The 20728-nt window shown below is 37.9% G+C and overlaps 1 protein-coding gene across 1 annotated transcript in view; it reads left to right on the forward strand.

Annotated features, from left to right (window-relative positions):
• Positions 1-20728, forward strand: part of ALK (ALK receptor tyrosine kinase) — a 1238429-nt gene that overhangs the window by 902814 nt on the left and 314887 nt on the right. The window contains exon 5 of the mRNA XM_007938814.2: positions 11738-11865. Within this exon, the coding sequence (XP_007937005.1) occupies positions 11738-11865 (128 nt within the window). The remainder of the gene's footprint in view (positions 1-11737; positions 11866-20728) is intronic.

The following is a 20728-nucleotide window of genomic DNA, read 5'->3' on the forward strand; positions in this document are numbered from 1 at the left end:
GTTGGGCAATCCTACTTCCGTAGTGATACTGCCTCGGAAACCCAAGGAGGGGTCGCTATGAGTCGGGGCCGACTCGACGGCACATAACAACAACAACATAGGAAGAGGTGGTTTTCATGGGAACCAATCCAAAATTCAGAAACAAAAAGAAAGAGGAACTTAAGGATTCTCAGGGCACCTACTCTAGATTTGAAGAAATTTTCTCTCATTTAATTTTCTGCCTGGATGATCAGTGTTTCTTCCTTTGGGAGGGAAAAGAAAAACACTAATAAATCTCTATGTTGTCTTTATACAAACTTGAGCAAAGCAGATGTCCTCCTGGCCAATAGGATACCATGGATGGTACAAATGGCTAATACACTCAGCTGCTAGCCAAAAGGTTGGAGACTCCAGTCCACCCAGAAGACCCTTGGAAGAAAGGCCTGGTGATCTTCTGAAAAATCAGCTACTGAAAAGCCTACAGAGCACAGTTCTGCTCTGACACACGTGATGTCACCATGAGTCAGAGACAGCAACTGATTTAGACAATAAGATTGGGCACTAGTTTATTGGGAATCAACTCACATCCATAAACATTTTACTTTAACTCGCAATTTCTAACTATATGCTAATTCACCAATATCTTCATGTAAGGTTCCAGAATGGGTGGTTCAAGAGTGGGTGGGCCTATTGCTTAGAGTTCTATATTGTCTTTCTGCATAAAATCACATTCATAATGGCTTATCTATGATTTCCAGTTTCAGCTTCTTTAAAATGGGAATAATTAAATCCTTTGATGACCCATGGGACATATAGTGTTCACCTACATATTCCACATCTGGGGTTTAGTGAAGGAGCTCTGGTGGCACAATGGTTAAAACATTTGGCTACTAACCAGAAGGTCAGTGATTCAAACCCATCAGCCACTCCACAGAACAGTCTGCTTCTGCAAAGATTTACAGCCTTGGAAACCCTATGCAGCAGTTTTATTCTGTCCTAAAGGGTCAATATGAGTTGGAATCAACTTGCTGGCCATGAGTTTGGTTTTGGTTTTGGAATTTAGTGAGAACCTGGTATCCCACTTTAGTTCATGCTGACACCTGGTGGGGGCCTGTATAACTGCATGCATATGAAGAAACCAGTCTCAGTCCATCAAACCTAGGACCAGAGACCCCTTGGGACATATGTGTCCCTCCCACTAATTGTATCAAAATCCATATCACCTCAAAATTTTTCTTCACTCAAGATGCCCTTCATTACTGAAAACACATGGTTTCAACAAAAAATTCAAAGCAGAAAATAATTAATTCTTAAAAGAGTTAAAAAATACTTGGAATTAATCTGACTGTGGAGACTTTCCAGATTTTTATAATTTTTCTTCCCAAACTTTTCAATTGCCCTGTTAAAACCAATTTGAAAATATTTATTTTTAATGATTTGCCAAAGTATTCAAATTTTGTTCACTTATGTTACATCAATTATATGAATGCAACTGATGTAAACAGGTTTGGGAAGAAGCATAACTCAAGAATGAGATGGAAGGTGCAAGAGAATTAGAGAGTACCACATAATCTATGGAGATACATCCTGTGGAGCAATTGACCATGGGGCACCAGAGGGGCAACATTCACACAGAGGAAATATAGGACACACAGGAATGCATAACTATGAGGGCCACAGAGGGGGGTTACTGGAAAGGGAGAGGAGGAGAGTGGGTTAGGGTTGAGGATAGTAATTGGGGAGTGAAACCAAATGTACACAAAATGTTGAATGTAAAACAAACTCTACTCTGTAAATTTGCACCTAAAGCACATTAAAAAAAAAAAAAAAAGTAGCCATTTGAATAACTAACAGAAAGATATAATACCAATCAATACTATTTTGGAATTTGGTATGGAAAAAAAGAGAGAGAAAAAGAGATAGAGAGTAACCTTGAGCAGTCAGCATGCTAAAGCCACAAGATGTTTCACTGAATGTCAATTGTACAGTTTGTGCTAGTCTATCAAGCAAATTGGTCACATGGCAATCCATTAAGAACATCTCTTCTGCTATTATTTTCCTCGTATCTCTGGCTAAGATCAGTCTACTCTTGCCTACCTTTATACCCACCCCGGTGATTTCAGAGTTTAAATCTATAGAGGTGTATTCTCAGTCTTCTATTTCCTGTCCTGGTATATAGAATGAAGAAAAAATTCTCAGCCCAAGACCAGGCAAATGTCTGCCTCCCACAAGCCTGCATATTCCAACCTGGAATTATGATGATGTGGACTTGAGTACACAAAGAATAGAACAGACTGAGGGAAAACTGGGAAGGGACAAAAATATTCCTTGCATGCTCCTATGACATAAAGTTCAATTGGCACAACATACCATACAAAAATATTTTTCTTAATCTTACTTTGGTGAATAGAGACTGGGGTCCTAAAATCTTATAGATGGCCATTTAAGATGCAACTATTGGTCTCTCCTCTTCTGGAGCAAAGAAGGACGAAGAAAATCAAAGACACTTAGACACAGTTAGTCCAGAGGACTAATAAATCATGAGAACCTCAGCCTATAGGACCCTGAGACCAGAAGAACTAGATGGTGCCTGCCTACCATCAAAATTGAAGATCCTAGATAAAGTGAGGTTGGGCAATCTACTTCTGTAGTGATACTGCCTTGGAAACCCAAGGAGGGGTCGCTATGAGTTGACGGCACATAACAACAACAACAACAACAGATAAAGTGAGAGAAAAATGTGGAACAAAATTTAAAATCATAAAAAATACCAGGCTTACTGGTCTGATAGAGACTGGTGAAACCCTCTAGACTATGGCCACAGGTCACCTTTAGGTCTTGGAATCGAATTCACTCCCATGGCTTAACTCTCAGCCAAGCAACAGACAAACCTATGAGTTGAACATGTACACCAAGGAGATGTATTCCTTAGAATAATCTGTCATGGGAAATCAGAAAGGCAGCATTTTCACAGGGTGAAATGTAGTGAGGCAGGAATGCACAGGCAACAAGGACACAGGGAATGGGTAACTACAAGGAGGGAATGGGAGAAGAGCTGTTACATGCAGGGGATGTAACCAGTGTCATGAAACAAGATGTGTATGAACTGGTGAATGTCAAAAGCATCTGCTTTGTAAAATTTCAATCAAACACAATAAAAAGCTTTTTTAAAAATTACCTCCTTCCCACCCATCAAAACACTCTTCTTAAAAAATGTCCTGATATTAATAATTCACATATTGCTATAAATTTAAACCCATGTGCAATATAGTAGAAAATGCAAGAGTTTTGAATGTGGATAATCTTGGGCTCATATAGTCTCTTACCACTTACTACTTGGGCAAGTTGTGAGAACTCTCTGAGCCTCAATTTTTTCCACTTGTAAAGTGGTGATGATAATAATCTGTCTCATGCATTTATTTCAAAAATTAAATGAGATAAGATAAAATTGCTGTTTTAAATCCTTTCTGGGATGAGACAGAGTATAAATAAACACACAAAAAAAAAAAAACTGAAATATTGGCTCAATATTTCCTGAGATATCTGCATTTGTATATTTATCTCCTCATCTCCAATTGGTGTAAGGAAAGGAGTTCTGAAAATCTTGGTATTCTGGGATGAGAAACTCTCCCTGAAATCCCACAGGCTCATTAATTTCTTATTTCAGTTTCTTCCAAGTCATTCCTTGTAAGGTAATCAGTCACACTAGATTTAGGAAAGAAAAGCAATAATAAAACTATATAAGTTAACACTTACTGAGAGTAATTCTAAACGTTTTTCATGTCTTAACTCAAAATGCCTATAAGGTTCTATATAATCCCCACTTCATAATGATGAAACTTGGGCACAGAGAGGTTAGGTTAGGTAGCTGGTCCAAGATCCCACAGTCAATGAGATGGAATGGAGATTACAACTCAAGCAGTCTGGCTCCAAAGTTTGTGTTCTTCAACTTTGTGTTTCTCTTGAAGGGAGAAAGGAATGGAAGAATGGGGGTAGACAAGAAGAAAGGAGGAAATAGTAAAGGAAAGGAAAATTAGAGAAACTCAACAAAAAATCCAAACACCAAACACATGCAGTCAAGTTGATTCTGACTCAGCTTTTTCCTGGCCTCTCTTTAGTTTCTTGTATCTTCTCATGAGGAAAACCAGCCCAAGATCATTCACGTTTTTCTTTGATCAAAGGCATGAGAGGAGAATTAAAGGAAGGTAGTTTGGTAACACAATCTGTCTCTACCCTCAGAAAGCCGGGCCACTTTCCAGATCCCTGTCACCCTAACTGCATCTCTGATGAAAACCCAAACTGCTTTCCAGTGCTGAGGCATCAACCCAGTCACCCAGTGGCCCCAGCAAGCCCTTCCCTGTTGCTCCCATAGCACCTCTCTATCTCTAGCCGACCCCAGAGGCCACCCCAGACTTAGGCCAGCCCTTCGCCACCATGGGCCAGTAGAGCCAGATCCTGAATCAACCTGAAACCTTGATTCTGTCCAGATCTGTTTCTCTTTGGGGGTACATTCATTTGACTTCTGCGAAACTGTGAAGGGCAATGGCATAACAAAGTCAAGGCAACTTAGATAAAAGGCCCCGTCCCACACACCAAGTGTTATTATTATTACAGAAAATTAACAAGCAACAAAGGACTTCACACTACAGTTTACATTGGTCCGGCATTTTTCCCCCTGCTATCTCACATAAACATGCTTTAAATGCAGGCTGATTTAATGGAAACAATAAAAAATAGTGCTGAATGGTTTATATTTGCTGCAGAATTACTACAAGGTATATTTTAAGAAAAACTTGAAGTTACGTATGTTTTTATCCTTTAGGATAAGATTAGGGGGAGAGACTCAATTGTTTTTTTCCTGTATTGACCTGGGTGAGCTCCCCACAAGCTCGGTTTCTTGTCTATAACAAATCTTTACAGCTTCACCGTGTGTCCGAACACTTGTCAAGAGGGTCTTAGCAAAGAGCTACATGGAGGAATGTCAATGGATGGCCTGAGCTTTACAAGGCTATGCTTGATAGTAATAATAATCATGTGAGTCAGCTCTGCATGAAAGGGACTGGGCTAGTTGCCTACTTTATGTGGTTTCCGTCATCTTCAACCTAACTTGTGAATTTGACTGTCCCAGCAAAGGGGTTAGTCAGCATTCGAGTAACTTGACTCTGGCGACCAATACTAAATATGAGGATGACCAAATTCATCATAGGAGCGATGGTGGAGTAGTGCCTAAGGCATTTGACTGCTAACCAGAAGACTGGTGGTTCAAACCCACCAGACACTTCTCAGAAGGAAGGTTGAGCAATCTATTTCCATAGTGATACTACCACGGAAACTCAAGGAGGGGTCGCTATGAGTCAGGTCTGAGTTGATGGCAGTGGGTTTTATATTCATCATATTCAGGTCCCCAACCATGTTCACCATGGATAGAATAACTCTCTGGAAGGAGAGAGTAGAGAAGTTGAAATGAACCCTCAGGAAAAAAAAAAAAAATCTTTCTATCCTCAAGGATCTTAAAAGGGCAGTATAAGATGGTGGTCATAAAGACTCTGGATTTACACTGGCATGGGTATAAAAGTCAGCTCTAAGCAGGGCTTATGGTAGGTCTTCAACAAGTGTTAACTGTAATTATTGATTGTATAATCAGTATTGTCATTATTATTGGTATTGCTGTTATTGCTAAACCCCATTTGATTTGGTTCAAGCCTGACCTGCAATGCAGAGAATATTCATGCATCAGATGAAATCTCTTCTACTTGAGTACTTAGGATCCCTGCTCATGTCTCAGTTGCTATCATTCTCCAATTTCTTCTTTGGGGTTTGAGTGCATGCATAAGGTCGAATTTGATGACTGATTCCCACCTCTCTGACCCCCTAAGGAAGATGTTTACAGAAAATTGGGTGCCAAGATAAATGATGTGATGGGACGGTATTTTCTCCTTCAGTCAACCACCAAACTTCCCCAGTTCTAGGCTCCTCCTAAGGAACCCATTCATTATCACTTGAATGGATGACAGCTAATAGTAATGAGTTAACATGAACCTTTCAGATGAATTCAGCTCCATCACAACATAAATGTTGGCCAAGAATGGCAGAATCTTGTCTGATTTAATAGAAATCTGCTTATCTATTTGTTCTCTCATTCCACAAATATTTCTTGAGCTTTTACAATGTATCAGGCACTGGGGATGTAGTGATGAATGAACCACTGTCCTGGCTTCAAGGGGTGAGCAGGTAAGACACAGGACCTCCTTCCTGCAGAAGCCAACATAACACATTTTCACTCTTGCCAGACTGGACATCTGTTCTCTGAACACCTGCTCTGCTCTCGTGCTCATGCCATCTTCTCTTTGGATTGCCCTTTTCCAGTTCTTGTCCCCTCTTTGTAAGTCATCCTCAACTATTACCTCTCCCTATCACTCAGCCTGAGACAGCATTTTGCCCTCTATGCTTCAATGTCACATAGTACCTGTGCCACGCACTTAGCTCTTGTGTGTTGCCATTCATTATAAATTTTGGTACATATTTTTAGTCTTCCTCCCTCATCTGTAGGTTCCTTGGGGTCAAAGGTAAATCCTAAAGTCCAGGGCACCTAATACTTTACTAGTGTGTAATAATGCACCAATAAATACCTGAGAAATGGAATTCAATTCAACAAATTCTGAGAACTAGACACAAGACATCTCTGTGCATTACAGGAAGATATTATGGTAAATCAGAGCTTTTACTCTAAATTAGAGGGGCTTTGAAGGGTTTTGAGCAGAATGTTGATCTTCTATCATCAAAAATAAATAAATAAATAAAACTCACTGCCATTGAGTTAATTCGACTCATAGTGACACCTCTTTGGGTTTCCGAGGCGGCATCTCTACGGAAGTAGATCGCCCAATCTTCCTTCCAAAGGGTGGCTGTTGGGTTTGAACCACCAGCCTTCTAGTTAGCAGTCAAATGCCTTAGACACTATGCCACCAGAGCTCCTGATCTTCTATCATAGTCAGATCCTAATATATCTTGTTATAGGGAAATATAATCTATTGAGGTTGTTCTTATCATAGGAAAAGCCATCTAACTAAGATATTCTTTAATTTGAACAAATAATGTGGCTGCTCTTCATAAATTTTAAATACCTTTTGTGCTCCTTTTTTTTTTTTTTTTACTAATATTCCCCCATTGAATCTTTATTGGTATCAATAAAAAATAAATGAATCTCTTAAATGAGTCAATATGCAGATATTTGCACAGACTAGGGACATTCTTTGAAGAAAGCCATGGTCTTCTGTAAGAATAACTCCCAGTTACTGAGTCCTACTCTGAGTCAAGCATGGTGGTAATTATTTCACATATATCATAAATTCTCACAACAATCTGTTGAGCTAAGTAGAAACAGAAGTTCAGAGAAGTTAACTCATTTGCTTAAGTTCATTTAGGTAGTAGAGGTGGAGCCAAAAACTGAATCTAGGCCTCACTACATTGCAGCAGCTAAAATAATCTCATAAAGACATTCAATTGACTAGAGTGAAGGGTCTAAGGACTCACTTCTGTGAGCCAGCTCTACATCACCATTACACCTACTGAAATATCACATGTTGTTGTTGTTATGTGCCATGGAGTCAGACCTGACTCATAGCGACCCCTCCTTGGGTTTTCGAGGCGGTATCACTATGGAAGTAGATCACCCAACCTTTCTTCCGAGGAGAGGCTGGTGGGTTTGAACCGCCAGCCTTCTGGTTAGCAGTCAAATGCCTTAGGCACTATGGTACCAGAGCTCCCAGAATATTGCATAGCAACAAAGTAATCCAGGTACCTCTGTCTTGTCAATTTCCTTTCGTTGCTCTCACATGCTGTCAAAAATTGCTCCTTCCTTCTGTGTTTAAAATAACTTGGTGCCTTCACCCTCCCCTGAGTCACGGCTGCCAACCCTTCAATCTCATCGGCAACTTGCTTCACATCAGACATGCTAGACAGTTTCCTTTAAGCTTAAAGAGACTAACCTGGTATGAAGTGGTGGGAGCCTCAGAGATTCTTTTTGTTTCCATGTCAAAGCTTATGATTTTTTGTGGGTTTTCTGACAATGTGTTTTACTGTTATTCAGTGATGGCTGGCATGTTTATCCTCAAAACCCAGATTGATGATTCCTTAGCAATGCTAAGTAGACTTACCCTTCTCTATCTTTGTGATTTTAACAATACAAAATTCAACACAATGTACAGATTGATCCATAGGTTGCATTGGAAGCACACTTGATTTCAATCTCAGTTCTCAGTTCTCTCAGTAATGTGTGAACTTGGGCAAGTGTCTCTTTCACTCTGAGGGGACTGAATCAAGTCTCTTTGCAGAAATAAATCTATGATGCTATGACTAAGCAATCTTCTATGACTAAGCATCCTTCTGTGGGGATATTGTCTTCTCAATTTTAGGTTTCAAGTGTTTCATAAATGTTTTGTCATTAGGACTCCTACAGTCTGACAAAGAAGCACAGGCATCAGGTCAATAAGGGACTTTAGAGCTTTTAATTCAAAGTCGACATTTTGCTAATGATGAAACTAATATTCAAGGAGGTGCAAGGACTTGCCAATGCCCATACAACCTGTATAGGGCAAATTCAGGACCACAGTCCAGGACTCTTGGCTCCCAGTCATTGGCCTTTCTACATACTACTTCTAGCCTTCAGAAATAGGCTGAAATATTCCACAACCAACCCTCCTGCCATTTTTGGTGGACTCTAACTAATTAGTGATATGATCACTCACCAAAAATGTGTGGTCAGTTTTTCCTCAGAAAATCCATGCAAAGTTGGAGACATTTTCTCTGGTGGAGAATACAGTTCATCAGAGAACATGCAAATTTTCCAGGTTTTCAGAGTAAAGTGCCTAGTTCAAAGTCATCAGGCAAATGAGGGGGAGAGTCAAACTTGGAACTGGAGAGCTCTAGAGAGACAGGGGGAAGATAATGGATGGTGACAGGCTGTTTGTAAAGTTCTCCCTGCTTCCTATTGTCCAGATGGGATCCCCACCCAGTCAGGATGATTGATTGAGGCATTAACACTGAGATGGTCACAGATCCCTAGCATATGGGCACAACTACACACTGGTTTCTACAAGGTGTTAGGTTAGACCATGACCATCCCCCTTGCAAGCAAAAGTAGAGGTGCCACTAGCCAAAGCAAGCAGAACAAGACCCTAATAAGCTATTTCCATGAGTACTGGAATGGAAGCAAAGAAAATGAAGGCAGACAGAGAAGAGAGCTTGGGTTTATTTTTCACTGGGGTTTTGGCTGTCTCTTGAACAAACCTGACCCTAGGTATAAGCTTGCCCTTTTAGAGTCCCAACTTCCCTGGATATAAAATACATATTTGGCAACTGCTCTGAAAGTTATTAAAGTTGCAGCAGTAAACTATGGGAGGCAAGAGAATTCCAGACAAAAGTTATTGCATCAGTAACTCAGAAACTAATTCCTAAAACTCTTGACACATTTATCCAGAGGGCTGGTGCCAATATAGAAATGGAAATCATTGTCAAGGGCCACTGTGTACCTGGAATTAAAATCCATCATTCTTTGGAGCAGAGAACTATTTTGGCAGAATATGAATATGCCTTTTACCACCATCTTTTCTCAAAATAGGGTCCTTTATTTTTCAGAATAAGAAAAATTCTGCTCTTTGTTTTTTTCTTCCCCCTTAAGAACCCTCCCTTTCCATTTTTTTCAGATATTTCTTTCTTTGACGGTTCCACATTTAAACTGAAAGACTTCCTCTTCTTTATTCAATTGTGTTGGTTTTATTTTGGATAGAAATCCTGCTGGGTACAGTAACAGAGAAAAAACTTTACAGCAGCAATAATCCCTTCTACAGCATCTATTGTGGAGAAACTTAATATACTTTTATTGAATGGCTGAGGAGTTGGCTCCAGTGATCTGAATTAACTACAGAAGATCGTAGACAGGAAACAAGCTACCTCTGTCATCCAACAGACTCCTACTGCATGAGCAGCAATATGCCAGGGACTAGAGACCCAAAGCTGCCAGCAAGGAGCACACCATTGAAAGGGAGCATTGATGGCCTTGGGCTTCCTTCATCACAAAGAGTTAGCAAAGACAGAAAAGAAGGATGAGATCCAGTGCTTGTAAGCAAATGAGAAATAAGCCCTCTGACTCACTGCTAGTGGACTCACAATATGCCTTAGAGCTTTAAATGTACACTCACTTTGACTCAGATTCTATGATTGTGCTCTAAGGCAGTATCGAGATAACTCCACACAGCAAGCCTCACCATAATAATGATGAGACAAATCAGAAGCAATGCACAAATCATTAAAAATTCAGTCATTGAAATGATAATGTAATCTGTAGTCATCATCTCACAAACTACCAGTGAGTGGCAAAGTGCAGTCACAGAGCAGCATATATAGTATTTATGTAAAATTGTAGCTGAAAGCATGTTCACCAAGGTGCTAACCATGGTTATCTTTGGGAAATGGTCTTCTGGGTAACATTTTCTTCCCTCTATCTATTGTTCTGAATCCTTAGGGGTTTTTTTTTTTTTTTTTTTTTTTTTTTTTTTGTTTAGAATTTTTTTTTTTTTTTTTTTTTACAGTGACTATCACTTTACACTTGATGGAGGAGAAACTATTCTTTTCCTAAATTATTTTTCACCTAAACTGCTATACCTAAGCCCAACTTAGTGGTAAGAAAATATGAAACATTGTGATGGATTCATGGATGTATACAGATGTTAAAACTCATCAAATTATATACTTTAATTCATGAAATTGTACATGTGTTTTTAATGCATGCCATTTATATCTCAATAAAGTTGTTTTCTAAAAAGGAAGGAATATATTAAACAATCCAAGTAATTTCCATTCAATACATAAAATTGTCAAAACTGAATTTAAAAAAAAAATAAAACTCTGAATCAGTATTGGAAAGCAAATTTGATGTTCCAATCAGTGACAGGAGTCTATTCCAAGAGGTTAATAGCGTGAGCAAGGTGTAAAAATGTTCATTTAACGTCTTCTTGGTTCTCTGACAGTGTCAGTGTCCTTGATTATGGATGAGTGTAGGGCTCACCATGTGACCTGCTTCCATCTTCTTCTCTTTGCACTTTTTCCAAAGTCCATGTCAATCTTGGGTACCTTTTACCCCTAAATACATGCATCAGTGCACTTTAATTTTCCTGAAGTAAATAATACTCTTTGTTAGCTTCCCTTAAGAAACTGCATAGCAAACCTGAGGCTTTTGATATTTGGGGATCAGATAAAATTCTGAAAACTGAGTTTTGTATATTTCACCGTACATAATTATATTTCAATAAAATATATTAAAAAAGAAAGAAAAAAAATTCTACAAACTGAGCATTCCCTCCAGAGATAATTATGGAAAGACTAATAAATGTCTTGAAGGCTTTCCCTTGACTCTGCAGCCAGTTTCCTCAGGTATACATATTCTTTCCCTGTAAGACTAGCTACTGAAATATTCCAGATCCACAACTGCCTTAAAAAGAATATGACAAAAGCAATACTAATGTTTAGAGTTGGTTTGAAAATTGGGTCTCTGAGTTAGCTGAGTAAGAAGAAAATGCACATGCTTGAATATTAGTGTTAGAGACACTGTCCTCAGAACCAATTAAGGTTTCATCTCTTCATGCCCATGAAGAATGTGAGCTCTGAAGTAACTGAAGGGGCATGAGCCTTTCACAGGTTAAGTCTGATTCTCATCACTGTTTTTCTATGCTCTTTTCCCTCTGCTTTCCAATGCAACCAGTTGGACAGTGCTGCAGGGAAGAATTGGGCGCCCAGAGAACCCATTTCGAGTAGCCCTGGAATATATCTCAAGTGGAAACCGAAGCCTGTCTGCAGTGGACTTCTTTGCTCTGAAGAACTGCAGTGAAGGTATCTGAATCTGGCTTTTCCCTCCACTCCTTGGTCACTTCTTGTCTTTTATGTGCCAGTAATCTGCAACTACAGCTGGGATTGTGAGCACCTCTATAGAAAAGCCTACAGTGCTTCAGGGGTGGTTCTGAATATTACCAACTGAGACGTAGCTGGTGATGTGATCGAGTCTCAAAGATTGGATATAAAATTAGAGCTGCTTAACTTAAAACTTCATCAAATAGAATCCAGTCTTTGCTAGACAATGTATTAGTTTAATGTCTCTGTCTGTCAAATGCCTTCAGTATAATATATTTTTTAAACCTTTCATTATGAAAATGTTTAAACATACACAAAGTAAATAGAATAGTACAATTAACCCACGTGCAACCACACCCAGTTTCAACAATTCTGCTATTTTTTCTCACTTATATTTCCCCCCATTCTTCACTGTACATCTGACTTGTTAATAATTATAATTTTATATTTCTTTTTCTGAGGTAAATAGTGAAAATACTCTTCTAAAGATTTGATTTTCACTTTTATTGAGAGAAATAATAAATAGTTGTATGTGAACTTTCCAGCATATTTTGTAAAAACCATCAGGACATGGTCCACTGTACTACTGAGTTAATCTCACATTGAGAATTTCTTTTAGGATTTAGTATCAAGAGAGGCATGGCATTCCTAAAGAATAATTTTTTTTCTGTTCATCTTTGCTGTCAGAAATCTGTAAACTAGACATAATATTCAATCACACTAATTACCTTTATAGGTTTTTGATAAGCTTATTTGCTTCCTCCCTATACAGTTTTTGATCTCCTATTCTTTTTTAAAAAGGGATTTGCATGAAACTTTACAGAGAAAATTGGTTTTCCATTCATTAATTCATACACATTTTGCTCCATGACATTGATTACAATCCCCACAATGCAGCAGCACTTGTCCCTCATCCTCCCTGTGTTTATCATTTCCTTTCACCCCACTTATCTCTCTCTTCCAGCCTTCTGAGCTTTATCCCTGCAAAATGCTACCCTTTTGATCTTGTAAGGTCTATTTTTCTAATGAAGTCTTCCTTCCTCATGTTATTCTTTACCTTATAGGCCGATTGTTTGGCTGAAAGTTGAGCCACAGAGGTGAGTTCAGATCCAGGCTTCAAGGGTATCTAAAGGCCATAGTCTCAGGTATACCACCAGTCTCTATCAGACCAGTAAGCCTGACCTTTTTTATGATTTTGAGTTTTGTACTATATTGTTCTCCCTTGCTATCCAGGACTTCATATTGTGATCCCAATCAGAGAGGTCAACAGTGGTAGTTGGGCACCATCTGGTCCTGGTGTCAGGGTCATGGAGGCTGGGATTCACATGGTCCATTAGTCTTTTGGACTAATAGTTTCCAACTATTATATAGTTTCCATCTTTGATTTTCATCACTCTTCTTTGCTCTGAATGGGCAGAGACCAATAGTTGCCCCTTAGATGGCCATTCCCAAGCTTTTAAAATCCTAGTCGCTACTCACCAAAATGAATATGGACTATGTTATGCCAATTGACCTTAGAGTCCCTTGAGACTATGGTGGTAAAGCTCCCAGGCCCAGAGACTCATTCCCTCAAGGTGGTTCGTTAAGGCTACGAAGTTTTCATAACTTTTCATGGATATATTTGCAGCACATATAGATATATATGTAGAAATAAACCAACCAAAACCAAACATCATGTGTCAAATCTATCTATATTTGTAGGTGTAGACCCACTTGCCTCCCTACACCTGTTCAGCTTGAGTATCTATCTATATATCAAGTCATAGAATATTGCCATTATTATTGTTACTGCAGGATAACATACATATATTTACCTTTGTTGCCTTTAACTCTTATGCTCCTCCTAGTGTCTTTCTTTCCCTTGACCATTTTGTGCTGACCTTCCTTTTATTGAATATCACCTTTCCCTTCACCCAAGTTAATACGTGCATACCCTCTAGTCGGTGATTTCCCTGTCTTCCCCTCCCACCCCGGGTAACCTTCAAAGAATGATTCTTTCTGTGTGTAAACGTTTTCTTAACTTTTTACAATAGTGACATTGTACAATATTTGTCCTTTTGTGATTGACTAGTTTCACTCTGCTTAATGTCCTTTAGGTTCATCCATGTTATGACATGTTTAGAAGATTCATTGTATTCTTTAATGTTGCGTAGTATTCCATGGTGTCTATGTACTATAGTTTGTTTATCCATTCATCTGTTGATGGACACTTAGGTTGTTTCCATCTTTGCGCTAATTTGAATAGTGCTGCAATGAACGTGGGAGTGCATATATCTATTCGTGTTGTGGCTCTTATTTCTCTAGGATATATACCTAGTAGTGGGATTGCTGGATCATTTGGCATTTCTATTTCTGACTTTTTAAGAAAATGCCATACCAACTTCCACAGTGGTTTTTATCATTTCACAGTCTCACTGGCAGTTTATGAGGGTTCTAGTCTCTCCAACTCTTTCCAGAATTTGTTGTTTTCTGTTTTTTTAAACTTTGCTGTTAACGCTAGAGTGAGATAATATCTCATTGTTGTTTTGATTTGTATATTTCTAATGGCTAATTGGGAGCTCTCGTGGTATAGTGCCTAAGGCATTTGACTGCTAACCAGAAGTCTGGCAGTTCCAACCCACCAGCCACTCCTTGGAAGGAAGACTGGGCAATCTACTTCCGTAGAGATACCACCTTGGAAACCCAAGGAAGGGTTACTATGAGTTGGATCTGACTCAACAGGAGTGAGTTTGCTGGGGGTTTTTTTTGGTTTAATGGCTAATGATCATAAGCATTTCTTCCTGTGTTTGTTAGCCACATGAATGTCTTCTTCGGTGAAGTGTCTATTCATGGCCTTTGCCCATTTTTTAACTGGATTGTTTGTCTTTTTATTATTGAGGTGTTGAAGTTTACTATAAATTTTAGAGATTAGTCCCGTGTCTGATACATTGTTGCTAAATTTCTCCCCCCCCCCCACTCTTTAAGGTTCTCTTTTTACTTTTTTGGTGAAGTCTTTTGTTGTGCTTAAGTTTAATTTTTAGGAGGTCTCAGAGTCTTAGTTCTCTAGTGCTGCTATAATAGAAATACCACAAGTGGATGACTTTAATAAACAGGAATTTATTCTTTAATAGTTTGGGAGACTGGAAGTCCAAATTCAGAGTGCCAGCTCTAGGGGCTGGGTGAAGGCCCCTAGATGCTGGGCTTCAGCTCTGCGCCTTGTTCCAGGCCCACTGGAGCTGGAGGCATCTCCTAATTCATACAGCTGCTGCAGGTAAAATGGCACAATCCCAAGATCAGCAGGCAATACAGCAGACCACTTGTTCCAATCCAGGAACCAGAGATGAAGACTCGGCCAAACACAGGGTCCAAAATGTGTCACAAAGCTAGAGACCTTTCTCAAAATTTCTCCATATATACTGGAAACCGGCCACTCCTCAAAGGCAACTTATTAGCTGCTCACAGGAGATTCCACTATGGAGGTGATTACAATCTGTCCATGGGGAATAACTACACCCAGCTTCCAAACCACTCAAAACCATGGCCCAGCCAAGTTGACACACAATCTTAACTACCACCTCTAGTCATCTAGTTTGTCTTCTGCTGCTTCTACATTTTTAATTAGGTTTGACAGTGTATTTTACTATGTATAAGGGTCTTTAGTTTATGCTTATTTTTTCTTTGATGATCTTTATAGTTTTAGGTTTTACATTTAGTTCTTTGATCCATCATTCCAACACATGAGTTATTATTTTTTATTTATGCTGAGAGATATGGATACTGTTTCATTTTTCTGCAAATGGATATTCAGTTTTGCCAGGACCATTTGTTAAAGAGACAATCTCTTCCCCAGTTAATGGGTTTTGGATCTTTGTCAAAGATCAGCTGTCCATAGGTGGATGGATTTACTTTTGGGTTCTCAATTCCTTTCCACTTGTCTATGTGCCTATCATTGAGTCATTACCAGGCTGTGTTAACTACTGTAGCTGTATGGTAGGTTGTGAGCTCAAGGAGTGTGAGGCCTCCTACTTTGTTCTTCTTTAGTAGTGCTTTGCTTATCTGGGGTCTCTTTCCTTTCCATATAAAATTGGATATTAGTTTTCCTATCTCTTTAAAGGATGATGGAATCTGGATCAGGACTGCATTATATTTGTAGATCATTTTGGGTAGGATTGTCATTTTCACAATGTTAAGTCTTTCTCTCCACAAGCCTGGTGTACTCTTTTATTTATGTAGGTCTCTTTTGGTTTCTTTTAGTAGTGTTTTATAGTTTTTTTTTGTATAGGTCTTTTGTGTCTTTGGTTATATTTATTACCAAGTACTTCGTCTTTTTGGTGGCTATTGTAAATGGTATTGCTTTCTTGAATTCCTTTTCAGAGTTCCCTTTGTTAGTGTAGAGGAATCTGACTAATTTTTTTTATGTTCATATTGTACCCTACCACATTGCTGAATTCTTCTATTAGTTCCAGTAGTTTTCTTGTTGAGACTCCCGCATTTTCTATGTATAGGATCATATCATCTGCAAATAGAGATAGTTTTACTTCTTCTTTACCAATTTGGATGCCTTCTATTTCCCTTTCTTGCCTTATTGCTCTGGCTAGGACTTCCAGTACAATACTGAATAGCGATGGTGAGAGATGGCATCCTTGTCTGGTTCCCTTTCACAAGAGAAATGTCAGTCTCTCTCCATTGAGAATAATGTTGGTCATTGGTTGTGTGTGTATGCCCTTGACTGTGTTCAGGAATTTCCCTCCTATTCCTATTTTGCTGAATGTTTTTTATAAGGAATTGGTGTTAGATTTTGTTAAATGCCTTTGCTGCATCAACTGATATGATTGTGGTTTTTTTTTTTTCTTTTATTGTATTTATGTGGTGGATTACATTGATTGTGTTCCTAATGTTGAACCATACTTGCATACCGAGTATGAGTCCTACTTGATCATGGTTTTTTTTTTTTTTTTTTTTTTTGATATGTTGTTGGAATCTAGTGGCTAGGATTTTGTTGAGAATGTTTACATCAATGTTCATGAGGGATATTTGTCTATAATTTTCCTTTTTAGTGATGTCTTTGCCTGGTTTTGGTATCAGGGTTATGCTTGCTTCATAGAATGAGTTTGGCAGTACTCCATAATTTTGTATGTTCTGGAATTGAGTAGAATTGGTTTCAGCTCATCTCTGAATGTTTGGTAGAATTCTCCATGAAGCCATTTGGGCCAGGATGTTTTTTTTGTTGGGAGTTTTTTTTTTTTTTTTTTTTAATGACATGTTAAATTTCTTCTGTTGTTATAGGTTTGTTCAAATTTTCTACCTTAGATTGTGTTTGTTTGGGTAGGTAGTGTGTTTCTAGAAATTTATCCATTTCTTCTAGGTTCTCTTCATTGTATGCTGTTATTATCCTTTTTATGTCACTAGGTTCTGTTGTGACATTGCCCATTTCATTTCTTATTTGTGATATTTGCCGCCTTCTTTTCCTTTGTTAAATTTGTCAATGGTTTGTCAATTTTATTAATCTTTTCAAAGAACCAACTTCTAGTCTTGTTGATTTTTTCTATTATTTTTCTGTTTTCTGTTTCATTTATTTCTGCTCAAATCTGTATTATTTCCTTTCTTCTGGTGACGGTAGGCTCTTATTGCTGTTCTTTTTCTAATTGTTGGAGATGTTGATTTAAGGTGTTGGCTTTGTTCTTTCTTCTTGTTTGATTCCTATAAACTGTCCTCTAAGTACAGCTTTTGCTGTGTCCCAAGGATTTTTGTATGTTGTGTTTTTATTCTCATTTGATTCAAGGAATTTTTTTTATTTCTTGTATTACCCAGTAGTTTTTAAGCAGTGTGTTTTTCAGTGTTCATGTATTTGATTTTTATTCTTTGGTCTTCCTTTCATTGATTTCTAATTTTACGGCATTGTGGTTTGAAAATATGCTTTGTAATATTTTGATGTTTTTAAATTATTGAAACTTGCTTTGTGCCTAATGTAAGATCTATAATAGAGAATAGAATTCTGGAAAAGAATGTGCATTGTGTGTTTCCTGGGTAGGGTGTTCTGTATACATCTATGACATCTAGTTGGTTGATTGTGTTGTTGAGATCTTCTGTTGAGTTTCTTCCTAGTTGTTTTGTCATTCATTGAAAGTGGTGTATTGAAGTCTGCTACTCTTATTGTGGGGTTTTGTATTTCAGCTTCTAGTTCTGTTAAAGTTTGATTTATGTATTTTGGGGCCCTTTCACTGAGTGCACAGATATTTATTATGGTCATAACCTCTTGTTAGATTGACTCTGTAATCATTATACAATGTCTTTCCTTGTCCCTTTGCTGGTTTTTCCCTTAAAACCTATTTTATCAAAAATTAATGTTGCTGCTCTTGCTTTTATTGGGTTGCCATTTTCTTGGTATATGTTTTGTTTATCCTTGATTTTTGGCTTATTTTTGTCTCTTGTAAATAGCATATGGATGAGTCACCTTTTTTCATTCATTCTGCTACTCTCTATCTCTTGACTGGTGCATTCAATCCATTTACATTGAGTGTAATTATCAATAGGTATTAATTTATTGCTGTTATTTTGCTGTGTGTGTGTGAGTGTATTTTGTGGTATTGATTTTTTTGTTCAATATATTTTTCTGTGCTGAGTTCATTTTCTTTACAGTTTTTCTTATCATTTCCTTCATTACTATTGTTTTAGTGTTTACTGAGACTTTATGATTTTCTTATTTTGGGAAAAAAAAGGTCATATTAATTTTCTTTGAGGTAATTTATTATTACCCTGCAATTTATTACTATCTTTCCAAGTTTAAAACAGCCTGTTCTATCTTGATATCATCTTGACTTCCATTGCATTTAGAAGTTCTGTAACTACATCATTTATTCCCGCTTTTTGCTTTGTAGTTATCATTATTTACAAATTGACATCTTCTGGTTCCAGTCTTGTAGATTTATTTTATTTTTGATACTTCTATATCTAGGATGATTTCTGGGTAATGTAGTTGCATGTCTTAATCTCCAGTTTTTGTCTGTTATTGTTGGTTCTCTGTCCAAAGGCCTCTCTTTCACATTTTTTATGAGGTTGGCCTAGTTTTTACAAATTCCTTTAATTTCTGTTTATCTGAGAATGTCCTAATTTGGCCCTCACATTTGAGGGACAATTTTGCTGGATATATAATTCTTGATTGGCAATTTCTTTTCTTGCAGAATTTTACATATGGCATCCCATTGCCTTCTTGCCTACACGGTTTCAGCCAAGAAATCAGAACTTTGTCTTATTAGTTTTCCTTTGTAGGTAACTTTTTGTTTTTCATCAACTACTTTCAGAATTATTTCTTTGTCTTTGGTTTTGGAAAGTTTGATTATGAAATGTGTTGGTGATTTTCTTTTGGGGCCTATCCTTTTGGGGGTTCATTGAACTTCTTGGATGTATATCTTCTCATTTTTCATGATACTAGTGAAATTTTCTTCCTTTTCTTATATGTTTACCACACTTAAGTTATTCCCCTTGATAGTCTATCACATAATGCTTAGGCTTTCTTCTTCTTCTTTTTTTTCTGGGTTTTTTTTTTTTTTTTCTGTTTGTTCTTTTGACAGATTAGTGTTGAGTGAGTTTTGCTCAATCTTGCTAATTCTTTCATTGATTCAATTCTACTCCTTTGTCCTTCCATATGGATTTCTATTTGCTATTTTTGTATGGTTTCTGACTTTCCATATATTTTGTCAATTTGTTCATTTTTGTTTTTAATTCTTCTAGTGTTTTGTCTATGCTTTCCTGATTTTTTCTGAAGTTCCCATGAAATTTCTCTCAATCTGTTGAAGATACCGAAATATAACTCATTTGAATTCCACATTATATAGTTCCAATGGCATTGCTTCTTCTGGAAGATTGTCTGGCCCTGTATTTTGGTCACTTTTTTGAGCCACATTGTCCTGTTTGCTTGTGTGATTACAAGTTGTCTGTTATCTCTGAGACACAGTAGTGTTGTTATATTAATTTGTTGATTGTATGTTGGTATGCTTCACTCTGATTTTTTGTTTTAACTCATTTTAGTATATCTGGGAAATAGGGCAGGTATGTTACTCTGGTCATTAGTTTGACAGCACTAGCATGCTCACCATTATATCTGGGTGGATTTGGTAGTTTGTGGGAGTGTGGGCATGCATCTCTAATTGCTAATCATGCAAAGAAGCTGAGGACAGGCTGGACAGGTGTTGGCCACTATCTATCATTGATCCAGTGATGCTGAAGCAGGTGGTGGCAATTGTCCAGTGGCTGGGTGGCAGGTGTGGTGGATATGACTGGTTAGGACCTCTGGGTCTTGACTACTGGGGAAAGAGAGAAAGAAAAGAAAAAGGGAACAGAGAAAAGGAAGAAAAAAGAAAAAACTAAGGTGGTATAAGAGGGCATACCTAAAAAGAAAGAAATAGTGAAAAAGAGAAAAAGATGGAAAAACAAACAAAAAGTGCAGCATAGTACTGGTACAAATGCCAGCTGCCAAACATGGCTATGGTGGAAATGTGGCACTCACTCCACAGGAGTGCAGACTACCAAATACAGAGGGTGAGTGGTGGGTGCTACTGAACACAGAAGTGGTATAGGGTGTAGCACCCCCTCAGCCAAATGAGAAAAAAAAAAAAAAAGAAGAAGAAAAAATAGGGAGAGGAGAAGAGGAAGAATAAAAAGAAAGGAAAAAAATAAGTGGGGAAGAAGGAAGAATTGAGAAAAATGGAGAAAAGAAAACAATGCAAAAAATAACCAGTGCAAGACTTCCAGTAAGATGGGGGAATAGACAATCAAGCCACACAGACCCTCCTCAACAAAGAAAAGAGAAACCAATTGACAGAAAATAATCCTGGAGCCCTGAGCTTTGAAATAAAGTACACAGAAG

The sequence above is a fragment of the Orycteropus afer genome, unplaced genomic scaffold (assembly GCF_000298275.1).
Source record: "Orycteropus afer afer isolate SDZICR_OR568_19922 unplaced genomic scaffold, OryAfe1.0 scaffold00054, whole genome shotgun sequence".
NCBI lineage: Eukaryota > Metazoa > Chordata > Mammalia > Tubulidentata > Orycteropodidae > Orycteropus > Orycteropus afer.